Consider the following 12442-nt stretch of genomic DNA (forward strand, 5'->3'; position numbering starts at 1 on the left):
GAAATCAGTCACCACAAAAAGCGAGGTTCGAGCAAAAATGCTTGTACAAAAAAATTCACTGGGACGAGAGAGAACCTTCCCAGGTGACACCACTGGGTGCACTAACTCTGAGGTGCTCGATGCTGGCCTTGCGGGGAAAAAATGTACTCTGAAAGCTTCACCTGGCAGAGTTCATTATGTTTTGGGGGGCACCCCTTGGTATGTGGCAGGCCACGCCCCTGAGGAAACACCCCTTACTACTGGTTGGCTGACTGCATAAGATCTCACCATGCAAGATAATCACATCATAGCATAACTGCCAAACCACTGAGAAGCATGGCCCAGCCAAGTGGACACATGAACAACCTGAACCCTCACACGGGGTCATGCAGTGAACGAAACAGATTAAAACCCTGGAGCCGAGCTTCTCCTGTGTGGACAGGGAAAAGCCAGCTCTGATCCCTGCTGTCAGCACTGGTCCCAACATCCTCTTGAAAGGTTAAAGAGTTCCACTTGAGGGTCAATTGTGGGCTTCTGTTGCTTTAGCCTCTCCCGTCCCTTCCAAGCTTTGAAGGGAAGCAGACGGGGAGCAGTCTGTGGTTTCTCTGAGGAAATGGCTCTTTTCACGCCTCCGTCCCTGGATTCCTGGGAGTTGTCTGAAAGAGAGGGAGTGCGATGTTACAAGAGGAGGAGGGGTGAGGGGGAGCCGAGAGGGGGTGGGGGTAGTGATGGAGGGAGGGAGAGGAAGAGAAAGAAAATCCCTGCTTGGGTAATCCTTTGTACAGATCTCTGGTAGGAGAGAGAGCTGCCTTACTGGGAAAGGGAGCAGGGATGTCACCTCTGTCCCAGTGCACAGGACTGATTGGAACCAGCAGGGGCTTTGGTCACTGTGTTAGCTCCGGGGCATTCCTAACCCACACGGCCACATCGGATTTGGGGAAAGGAATGGACAAAAGAGTCGAGCCTTTAGCCTGTGGCTCAGCTCCTAGAAGTGGGGGCGGATGCCACCTCTGTGTTAGAGAGAAGCTGACCACAGTTTGCTTCCCAACCACCCCACCCTCTGGTGCCTGAACTCTGGTCCGTGGGGAGGCTTTGGAAGAGCCCCGCTTCGTGTATTTAAATGGCTGCTGCCTGGCAGTGGCGCCTGCCTCACCCCCAGCCGCTCCACTCTGAAGCTGGGAGCGGGGTTTGGGCTAAGTCTTTCTCCCACTGGAATCCTCCCACCCCCTTCCCTACACACACCCCTGCCCTCCCTAAGTCAGCCTGTGTGAGCTGGGAGGACACCTGCCCCGCTGAGGGAAGAAATGTTGGCCTCTCGGATGCATTTGTGGAGCGGCTCTAAGACCCTCTGGTCATTTCAGATGCTGACTGTCCTGCCACTTACCTTGTGGGGATCGGGGCGGGGTGGCCCTCGGCTGTCTCTGAATGGATGGCTGCCTTATCCTTGCCTCCCCAGAGAAACTTGAATGCTCATAGGTTTCAGACTCACTATCTTTCCTCCTCAGAGGGCTCTCTGTCTCCTTTATATATATTTTAAAAAATAAAATAAAAGGTTCCACCCTGTATCTCCAGTTGCCAGAGAATTTTCTATTCCCTTTCTGCCTCCAAAAGTCTTTTGGAGGGGTGGGGCAGGGCTTAGCGCCAAGGCCTGGACTTTGGCCTTGACCTGCTTGAAACAGCTGCAGCAGCAGAAGTACTCTTCTGCTAGGGGCTGAGTCTGCTGTGATCTCGGAAGAATTCCACACGTTTTGTCAAGTTGTCCTCATGGCTTGTGAGTGTTGGGAAGAAGAGAGGATGTTGGAGGGAGGGAAGCTGGGGGGCTGGCAGATACACAGCCACCCTCCTTCTTTCTCAGGGTCTCGATTCTTTTCTGATCTCTCCTCTCCTCCTAGAAGCCAGATGAGAGGGCCCTGCATCGCCTGCCAACAGATGGGCTTCTCAAAAGGAAATAGAGGAAAGAACTAGGAGTCAAAGGGCATTTATAGAGGTCTAAATACAGGCATGTACATATGTAAATATTTTTATATTTAATGATAGGGAAATAGATCTATGTACGTATATTTATAGGTTTAGTATTAAGGTAGCAGATGGACACTGAGGCTCCACTCAAGTACTCCCTCGATGCAAGAACACTTTGTTCTATTAAACTAGCATTCCATGATGCTCACCTCCCCGACCCGATCGCTGAAGACAAAGTGGGTGCATAAGCAAATGTGGTGAAGAAAGCTGATGGTGCCCAGCTATCAAAAGATATAGTGTCTGGGGTCTTAAAAGCTTGAAGGTAAACAAGTGGACATCTAGCTCAGAAGCAACAAAGCCCACATGGAAGAAGCACACCAGCCTGTGTGATCATGAGGTGTCAGGCATCAAAGAACAAAAAATTATATCATTGTGAATGAGGGGGAGTGCAGAGTGGAGACTCAAAGCCCATCTGCAGACAACTGGACATCCCCTTACAGAAGGGTCGTGGGGAGGAGACTAACCGTAGGGATCAGTATAGCAATGATGAAACATACAACTTTCCTCTAGTTCTTAAATGCCCCCCCCCCCACTATCTTGATCCCAATTCTACCTTATAAATCTGGCTAGACCAGAGGATGTACACTGGTATAGGTAGGAATTGGAAACACAGGGAGTCCAGGACAGATGATCCCCTCAGGACCAATGGTGAGAGTGGCAATACCGGAGGGTGGAGTAGAAAGTGGGAACTGATTACAAGGATCTACATATAACCCACTCCTTGGGGGATGGACAACAGAAAAGTGGGTGAAGGGAGACGTCGGCCAGCGTAAGACATGACAAAATAATAATAAATCATCAAGAGTTCCTGAGGGAGGGTTAGGGAGGGAGGGGTAAAAATGAGGAGTGATACCAAGGGCTCAAGTAGAAAGCAAATGTTTTGCGAATGATGATGGCAACAAATGTGCTTGACACAATGGATGGATGGGTTGTGATAAGAGTTGGACGAGCCCCCGATGAAATGATTTTAAAAGGAGAGCGAGAGAGTGCATGAGGAAGCAGAACTTTGCATGCCAAGTGTCCTAACTGGGCATGGCCTTCCTCAGTTTGGGAGAGGTAAGACAAGAAGACCTGGGCTGTATCTAGAATCACACCCCATCCTGACACTGGGGCTCACAGGCTGAGGGCGGGAGCTCCCCCCACCCCCAGCGAAGGAAAGGCCTGTCCTGAACCACTTCTCATGGCGCAGGCCTCAGTAACCAGTTCAGGACAGGCATCAACTGTCATTTAAGCCCTTGTGGTCACGCAGGGTACCTCTTGTCCTCACAGACGCTGGGTCCCCGTGGCTGTTCTAGTTGTTTGTTTTTGTCTATATTTGAATCTTTGTTTCTTTTTTTTCCTCCAGAGATCCAGTTGTCATCGGTATCCAGGGAGCCCTCCTCTACCGCCCCCCCATGTCCTGTCGCCTGGCTGCCACTGCCGTCGCTGGTGATTGCCAAGATTGACTGCATAGTAACATGGACATCCTGTTGACGCCTCCAAATGACCCAGGCCATCTGAACTAGGAACCCACCTGCCCTGGACAGCACGCCCACAACCCCCCGGGGAGGCCAATCGTCGTGACACACGCCCGCCTTCCATTCCCTTCCCCCATTCTCTTCCTCCTCGACAGGAGCTGGGCCTGGGGCTGCTGCCCAGAAGCGGACAGCACAAAACAGAGCCAGTCGGACCCCTAACCGCGTCCCCGGAGAGGCGAGAGAGAGAAGTGGGAGCGGGCAGGCCAGAGAGCCCCATCCGTTGAAGGGCAACTGCCCTCCCTCCCTGGGTGAGGGGCCCGGTAACCGCAGACAGAATGACGACCCGGGCAGAACATGCCTTGGTGGCCAACTCCATGGCCGGCAGCCAGGAAGGGGGGTTTGGCGTCACGCTCATGGAGCTGAGGAAGCTCATGGAGCTGCGTTCCACGGATGCAATCACCCAGATCCGAAACCGCTATGGGGACGTGCAGAATTTCTGCAGTAGACTGAAAACCTCCCCCGTGGAAGGTAAAGGCCGGAACTTGGGGAGGGAGGGGGGCCTAGGGGAGGGTAGGTAGTGCTCCCAACTGTTGTTTTTCCAGATTCTAGACCCCCACCCCCACCCCCACCACAGCAGCTGTGTCGGATGGGAAGTGTGTAGTCCGTGGTGTGCTCTGAATAGCACCCTTTGCTCCCTTCTCCGTACTGCTGTACCGAAGCAGGGTGCGCCTCTCTCGTTCACAGGCGTGGATGGCAAAGACGCTTGTCGCCCTAACTTAATCTTCAAACCCTCTGTTCGGCTCCAGTCTTTGACGAGTGTGGTAGACACGGTGAGACTCGAGGGAGCCTCACTTTTCTGGGTCTCAAAGCTTGCTCCCTGCCTTTGAGCAGACGCAGGCTGGATCACTTTGCTCTGGCTTGTTTTCCTAGGGGACACCTGTACTGACGGTTTCCGTCTGCGACAGGTTTCCACTTTCCACAGGTTCCAGCTTTAGCGGGTTTCACAGTGTAATTCTCTGGCTTTACAGTGTAATGAGGGCAAGGGTCAGCACAGAAATATATAAGCCTACCCACCCAGTGTAGAGCCCTGGCACCATAGTGGGTTACAAGCCACTCTTCTAGAAAAAGACGAGGCTTCTACTCCTGCCAAGATTTCCAGCTACGGAAACCCACAGGGCAGTTCGTCTCTGCCCTCCAGGGTCACGATGAGTCAGAGTCAATCCGATGGCAGAGAGCTTGAGGGTGGTTTTTGGTTGTTTTGTTGTGTTTTTAATGTTCACCATTGTATCTAGTTAAAAGTAGGACAGTAAATCCATAGGTATATAATTGTCTTATCTTTGGGTCATTCCCTCCATTTTCTGTCAGAAAACGCTTGCTGTCTTTTTCAACCCTGCTTGGTCCAGTTTTACTAGAGTTCTTCTGAAATGATTCTTAAAAGAAAATGAAAACGCCAACGTCATGCTTACCTGGTTCAGCCCAGGTGCCCGATGAGCCATGGTAATAAGGAATTGTGCTTTGTGGGCATGAGACCCTGCTTCCTACCTTTCCCGCATCTGTTTCAGGTTCTTGCTGGACTCTTATCGGTCAAGTAATTGTATGAGCGGGAGCAAAGCTCCTGCCCCTTTGACACACTCAGCCTCTTGGGTTATTCTGTTTCTGAGCCTTCCATAGGAGCCACATCGTATTTCTTCCCAATTCCAAGAAGGGATGTTGACCCCTAAAAACAAAACCCAAACAAAGAATATCCAGACCACTGTTATGGTAAACTCCAACACCTAGCCACGCGGTAGGACAGAGTACAACTGCCCCTAAGATGTCTGAGATTGTAAATCTTGGCAGGAGCAGACAGCCTCCTCTTCCTCCGTCAGCTCCTTTGGGTTCGCAGCCCAAGGCTAACCCACTCGTCGATGCTTGCTGTAGGTGTTGGTGAATTTGAATCCCGACTCTAGAAACAGAGAGAGCTTAAAAACAGAGAGAGATTTGCATATATAGAACTGTACATAGCTAATGTGTCTTTTAATTCGCAAGTTACGGAAGCCAGCTCTGCGTGTCCTTTTGAGCTCTAGAATTCAGATTCCTATCTATTAGGTTTCGACTTCAAATACTGGCACTGCCATTTAGTCTCTGGAAAAGATTGAACCGTTTACTCAACCTCTCTGAGTCTCTGTTTCTCATATCCATGGTTGTTGAACCTATTTTTACCCGTAGTAACCTGTAGGACGGAGTAGAACTGCTCTGTGGGTTTGTAATGCTGTCACTCTTTATGGAAACGACTACCTTGTCTTCCTCTCAAAAAGTGACTGGTGGATTTGAACAGCCAAACTTGACCCACTATGCCATCAGGGCTCCTTTTTAGCCCATGGAGTTACCCCAACCCAACCCACTGCCATGGAGCCAATTCCAACTCGCAGAGACCCTGTAGGACAGTCTACAGCTGCCCCCACAGAGTGTCCACGTGTGTAATCTTTGAAGGGATCAACCCTGTGCCACAGAGTTTATTCTGACTCATGTAGGAGCAGGGGTCGCTTCTTCTCCCCCCAGCAGCTAGTCGGCTTCAACTGCTCACCTCGCAGTTAGTAACGAGTACGGAAGCCCATGGCATTACCAGGATTAAATAACACAATGTGTGCACAGTACCCAAGCACATAATAGGTGTGCGGTAAATTGGTTTTTGTAGATTAAAATAGCACCCATGTGTCTGCGGACCTTGGCCGGAATCTGAGTGCCCATGGTGCAGTGTATTGTCATGTCTGAGTGCCCATGGTGCAGTGTATTGTCATGTCTGGTGAGGCTCTCCCATGTGTGACTGCAGCCACTGTCTATTCCCAGGCTCAACTCTCGATCGCAAAAAGAGATCTATGTTGCTTCCGTGTCACTTACAAGGGACCCAGTCTTTGCCTTCTGGTTTAATGACGACCCTTTGAGTACTGCCTACTTCTCACCACCTAGATTTCTTTCTCCTGCCATTTCCATAGCAATAGTGCGCTAAAGAAAGGCCCTGGTAGTGCTGGTAAGTGAGCGTTGGACTGCTACTACAAGGTCTGCGGTTCAAATCCACTAGCCGCTTTGCAGGAGAAGGATGAGGCTATCTGATCCTTTACAGATTTACAGACTTGGAAACCCTCCTGGGAGGTGTCTCTGACTCGAAATTAACTCGGTGGCAGAGGGTCTATGCCTGTTATGGAGTTCCTGGGTGAAGGACTTGGCTCATATCCAAAAGGTTGGTGGTCGGAAGCCCTGCAGGCAATCCTGACAATCTCCTTTTGAAAGACTACAGCCACTGAAAGCCCTATGGAGCTAACTGTGACTGAAACCCAGGAGAGCTCCATCAGCTGGGATCGATTCAACCACAGCTGGTTTTACTGGATTCTTGTTGTGTGTTTACAGAGATAATGCAGTGCGTTGGAAGCACCGCTCAGGATTTAAGCTAGCCCTTGCATTTCACCTTCCTTCTTGGTCTTTTGTTCAAGGGTATCTCTCTCTCTCTCTCATCCAAATAAGCTGGAGCCTAGGGAACCCTTCATAATATTCTCCCAAATGTTTTCCATTAGTTGCTACTGTTTACTTTCTGACCCCCAGGGAGCTTACATTCTCAAAGGCTAATATGCTTTCTACTTTTCAGCCCACCTCCAATCCATTGCTATCAATTCCGACTGATAGTAACCCTATAGGAGTAGGACATGGCTGAACTGCCCCTTTGGGTTTCCAAGGCTGTAAATCCTTCCGTGAGCAGACAGCCTCATCTTTCTCCTTCAGATGGACTGATGGAGCCAAACTGCTGGCCATGCAGCGAGCAGCATCAATGCAACTAAGTTCCTTTGGATATCAACTGTTATAGACCGAGTCCACGCCCTTAAGATTCTTTCCCAGACCACTTTCACACCTGTAACTAGAAGCCACTCCTTCCTATGGCAGGTGTTTCTGTTGCTATGGACTGTGGCCATGGCTAGACCCCGTCCCCTTACCACTGGCTTAACTGTCCACTACAATTCTGCTTCCCTCGATGAGAAATGTGTACCATGGTTGTTTGTCATGAAAGACTTGCCACAGGGTTGACCGTGGAGCTGGGGAGACTGGGTGTCAGGAAGCAAATTTCCAGTAGTCATTCTTAGACCCCCATGGAGAAGAAGGAGTCGGTGGCACAACGGGCTAAGCATGGGACTACTAACCACAAGGCCCGTGGTTCAAACCACCCACCACTCTGAGGGAGAAAGATGAGGCTGGCTGCTCCCAGAAAGAACTGCAGTCTCAGAAACCCCGAGGAGCAGTTCTGCTCTGCCCCATAGAGTCCCCATGAATTGGAATCGATGCTATGGCAGGGGACTTGTTTTCTTTAGCAACAATGACCCCCTGTGGGGGAAGGGGACACAGGCATCTCTCTCCAGACAAGGGCAATGCCGAGCCGTTTACCTGGGCAGGGGGAAAATAGCATCCATCTCCAGGTCCCAATGAGCCGATGCTATGAAAAGCCAATCTGCTCACAGAAGCCACACTGTGGGGCCTGACAACCTAGCGTGGTCTTGTCACCCGAGAGAGGCCCCTGCCGACCGATAATAAGATAAAGGGAAGGGGAAAAAAATAAAGAAAGGAACCTGCTGTTGAATTCTGCTGGTTGGAGACCAAGGTGAACTGATTTTGAGGAGACTAGCGAGATTGACTCCTACGTACAAATGTGTTTCTTCCCCTTTCAGTTTGAAGTCCCAAAGTAGAACCTCCCCTTCTGTTTCTTGTTGCTTAATAAGCATCTTTCATATAGATTGTCGGATTTGCTTTTCCTCTTCTATTTATTTATTTATTTATTCATTTGTGCCATGACCGCTCCAAGGGGCTTGTGGGAGCATGAGGTTGGTGAGGTCTAACCGTAACGTGGTTTCTGTGTTCTACATTTCTGCCATTCCAAAAGCAAGCAGAACTTAACTGTAATGTAGTGTTTTTCTCTCCCTGCCCCTCATTCTCTGTTTCTGTCTCTCTGAAAGAGACTAAGTAAGTTGCCTATGGTCTTACCACCAGGAAGCGTGTGGTGAGATATTTCGGGTTTTCTGACTCACGGTCCATTAATGCCCCACCACCTCTTCTGTGAGAGCAGAAACACAGAGAAGCTGAGTGGCATAGAGTCGTTTAAAAGGTCGCATCTGACATTTCCATTCGGAGCACCTGACAACATGTCTAATTTTGTCTCAAGCCTGATAATGTCAATATGGGCCTGCGTTCCGTGAATGCGCATTGGTTACTTGTAATAAAAGGCGCTGCCCAGCGGCTGTGAGCTGTTTAAATGCAAGAAGACCGGAGATCTTCTTACCTCGGCACTCATCAACACCCGGAAACGAGGCTGCAGGTGTGAGCCGAAAGTCCAAGGACAGGTAGCGAAATAGGAAGTTGGGGGGTTGCTGGAGTTGGGGGGGGAGGGCGTGGGGAGATGGACACTTGACAGAGGACACACGTTTACATCGTTGTGAATGACAGTGTTTTGTTTTTCTCTTTTTGGTTTTTGTGTCTGAATATAAACCAAAGCAGAGAGACGAGGGTGGAGCACCAACTTCTGAACAAGCTGTTGCTGTGGGAAATGAGTGTTTCCCACCATAGAGCCCTTCGCATTGGCTTGCTCCCTCCCCCTTCCCGCCTTCTTCACCCCCTTCCTTGTGTCCTCTCTTCTTCTCCCCTCACTCAGCCTCCTGTTCCCCCCACGTCAGAGGTGACGGGGGCTCAGAGGCCTCTTATCTTCTCAGGTGTTCAGCTCTGGAGCCTGGCCCAGTGAGCTGGAGGATGTGGTGGTGGCTCTAGAATGAGAACGCCGTGTGGCTAAGAGGGAAATAAGAGAAGAGGTCCTGCTGTCCCTTTCTGTGTGGGAATCAGGAGTGATCCCAGGGAAGGATTCCCTCCTCTAGGTTGTATGTGTTCTTCTGCGCCAGAGAAGGACTTCTGGCTCATCTGATTAGCTAGGAAGCTCTGGCCTAGCCATCCTCCGTGTGGTTGTTACCATTGACTGAATGTTCCCGGTGTAGGATCAAAGCTTCGCTGCCTTCCCGAATGACTGAATAGCTACTTGGGCCTGGGGAGCTGAGGTTCTTTGGGGAGTAAATGTCGATTGGCAAAGATTCTCTTAAGACCATCCACCCAAATTACAGTCTTGGTTCATTAGCCTGTTACTATGCCTTCTGAGGTGAACGGGCAGGTTCTGTCATTGGCCACTTGGGCACAGGCTGGCCCCTACCAGGACTGGACTCCTCCTTGGTGTGGTGGATAGAAATCTCAAGCACCATTACCTGTGTCCCCAGTAAACGTCCCCTTGCACATCCTGACGGTGCTGTCGTGCAGGCATTGGCATGCTAACCACGAGGCCAGTGGTTCAGCCACTGAACGTTAGTCATCGTAGCCTTGGTGACTAGAGTCGCTGCTCCAGAGAGCCTTATTGGGGGGGGGGTGGTGGATATGGGAATTGTTGTTAGTGGATTCCAGCTCCTACTGGTCATCATTGCCGAGTAAAACTGCCTCAAGGGATTTCCTAGACTGTAACTGTTACTGGAACAGATGGCCACCTCTTTCCTCCTGTGGAGCCCCGGGAGGGGGCTAGAACTGCCAAACCTTTGGTTAGCAGCAGGACACGACCATGGTGCCACCACTGGGTGAGAGACTATTGCGTAGAAGAGACGTGTGAGAGAGGACGCAGAAGGAAAAACCACGCAGACTGTTCTCTGGTTTCCAGGCTTCTAGCCTGCTTTGGAATGTCCACTTTTAAGAGCTCATCCATTTATGGATGGGAAGCCTAGCCCAGCTAGCTGTCTCCTAATGACGTCTTCCCCACAACCACCACCTTGACCACTCACCCCAGTTCCGCCAAGCGATCCCACATACCATCCCCTTACCTCCCACAGCCCGCACTGGGCAAAGAACAGCAAGGAACAGGCAGGTGTGGGCACCAGCAGCAATCAGCAGTTGGTGGTCAGCTGTGCCCACCACACAGTGGACAGATGGATCAGCACCAGCTTAAGATGGGAGGGAGAGTCCAACTGATAAGCCCCGTGGAGAGAGGAACAGGGTGGAGCTGGACAGACACAGATCAGCCGAAACCCAGCTAGGAAGGCGTAGTCGAGGCAAGCCCAGCTAGGAAGGAGTAGTCGAGAGCCGAAACCCAGCTAGGAAGGCGTAGTCGAGGCAAGCCCAGCAGACCTGCAGCCAAGGGATGCTCCGGAGTAGGAGAGGTTTTCCTAAAACTGGGAGAGGGGCAGCCCTGGGGCCAGAATGGCAAATGATGGGGAAGGACTAGGGGGTGAAAATGCCCTCCCTCTGCCCCTCCTCCCTCAGGAGGGAATTCCACAGTGCATCCTGGGAGTTCCCTGTCTGGTTTGAGTTACTGTCTAGGGCTGAGTTAGGCCAACCGTGCCTGACAGCTGTGAGCCCTCTTGTCCCAGCCCCAAGCCCAGAGACTTCTGCTCTCTCCAGCCCCTCCTTCCCCCAAGCCCCGCTTCAGCTGCTGCCAGGCAGTGGGCAGAGACAGCTGTGATCAAGAAGAGCTAGTGAAGTGTCCTGAGCCTGTGAGCTATCCTGCCAGGCCCCTGGGGCTGCGGTCCTTGGGCGGCTCAGCAGAAAACTTTACAAGTGTGGGGCTTTTTTTTTTTTTGGTCATTGGCTTTGTTTTAAACCTTGTTGTGATTGCCCTGCCTGTCCCCATCAGGCGGTCCTGGGAAGAACGATGTCATTTCCCCCTTGGCCGAAGCAGGAATTACTTCTACCCTGGGAAGCAAGCTGGGCTCTCACTCTTTATTTAGATCCAAGGTGTGAGCACTGGGGAGGGTGACACTGGATAGAAGCAAATGCAGGCAGGGCCGAGAGCAGAGGGCTAGGGAGGGCACTCGGCAGAGCTCGGTCCCCCTTCTCCCCCTGCCCCCCACCCCACTCCCCAGAGAGTTTTCCCAAAAAAGACACCGATCCAGGAGCCTGACAAAGGGAGCTGTGACGGAGGGAGCTGCCTGAGTTGGGCAGGGGCTTTGTGAAAGGAACGTGCTGTCTGTCACCTTGGCTACATGGCTCACTGCAGGGGGGGCCATAGAGCCAGCAGATCCCCCTCAAGCTGTGGGAGATGCTGAAGTAGGGGAGCTGCCCTCCACTCCTGGGTGGAGCCGCCTTGGGCGGCGGCTGACGTCCTTGGGAACTAGCTGAAGCCTGTCAGCTTCAGTATTGATTTAACTGCTCCTTCCCCTAGACCGCATAAGCTGGGGTTCTTAAGGCAGGACTTGAACAGTATTTTGGTGTCAGGTCTTCTCATGGACCCCGCAGGACTATCTTCAGACCCACCGTGAGAAAGTTCTCAACTGCACTCTGTCTGTGGGTTGGGAGGTGATCTGCTGCCTCTTTGGTATTAAAATCCAGACTGGTGGGAAGTCCCTGTGAAGTCCGACCTAGCCCTGCCCTTTCTGGAGATGAGGGCGGGGTGGTGATGCCGATCAGGGTGCCTCTGCAGGCTGCCCTTGGCCCTGGTGCTCCGCCCAGCCCCTGGGTCCCCACACAGCAGACGCAGATTTTCCACCCTGCCTGTTCCGTCCTCCCACCCAGACTGGGCAGGAGCCCTGCTTACTCCCCAGCTGGGGGTGGGGTGGGGGGCGATGACTTCAAGCCCAGATGGCACCGACTGCCCAGCTCAGGTGTTCAGTCAGGTTCTTAGGCCCAGCAGCACTGCCAAGTGCGATGGAGAGCTCAGGGCCAGGTTCACGGAGTCAGAGTTTCCCCTCGTGGTCCTGAGTTTCTGGGCAAACCCTTTTCCTCTTTGTCAGCATTCTCTCTCTGCCAGTCTTTGCTCGTCCCCAGAGGTAGTGGTGGTGGCCATGGTGTGGGCTTTCAGGTGGATTCCGACTCAGTCGCCCTCCAGGCCAGCGTAGAACTGCCCTGGTTGGGGGCGGGGGAGGTGTCCCCGGCTTGGTGTGTGTGGAAGCAGATGGCCACCTTTCTCCCTCCAAGCTGCCGACGGGTTCCAGCCATGGGCCTTTCTTTTG

The 12442-nt window shown here is 52.0% G+C and overlaps 1 protein-coding gene across 1 annotated transcript in view; it reads left to right on the forward strand.

The window, feature by feature from the left end:
• ATP2B4 (ATPase plasma membrane Ca2+ transporting 4) overlaps positions 1-12442 on the forward strand; it is a 115333-nt gene that overhangs the window by 58525 nt on the left and 44366 nt on the right. The window contains exon 2 of the mRNA XM_030887808.2: positions 3344-3983. Within this exon, the coding sequence (XP_030743668.1) occupies positions 3791-3983 (193 nt within the window). The 5' untranslated portion in view covers positions 3344-3790. The remainder of the gene's footprint in view (positions 1-3343; positions 3984-12442) is intronic.

The sequence above is a fragment of the Echinops telfairi genome, unplaced genomic scaffold, assembly GCF_000313985.2.
Source record: "Echinops telfairi isolate 266 unplaced genomic scaffold, ASM31398v2 ScPeMD7_7424;HRSCAF=8462, whole genome shotgun sequence".
In the NCBI taxonomy this organism is placed as follows: domain Eukaryota; kingdom Metazoa; phylum Chordata; class Mammalia; order Afrosoricida; family Tenrecidae; genus Echinops; species Echinops telfairi.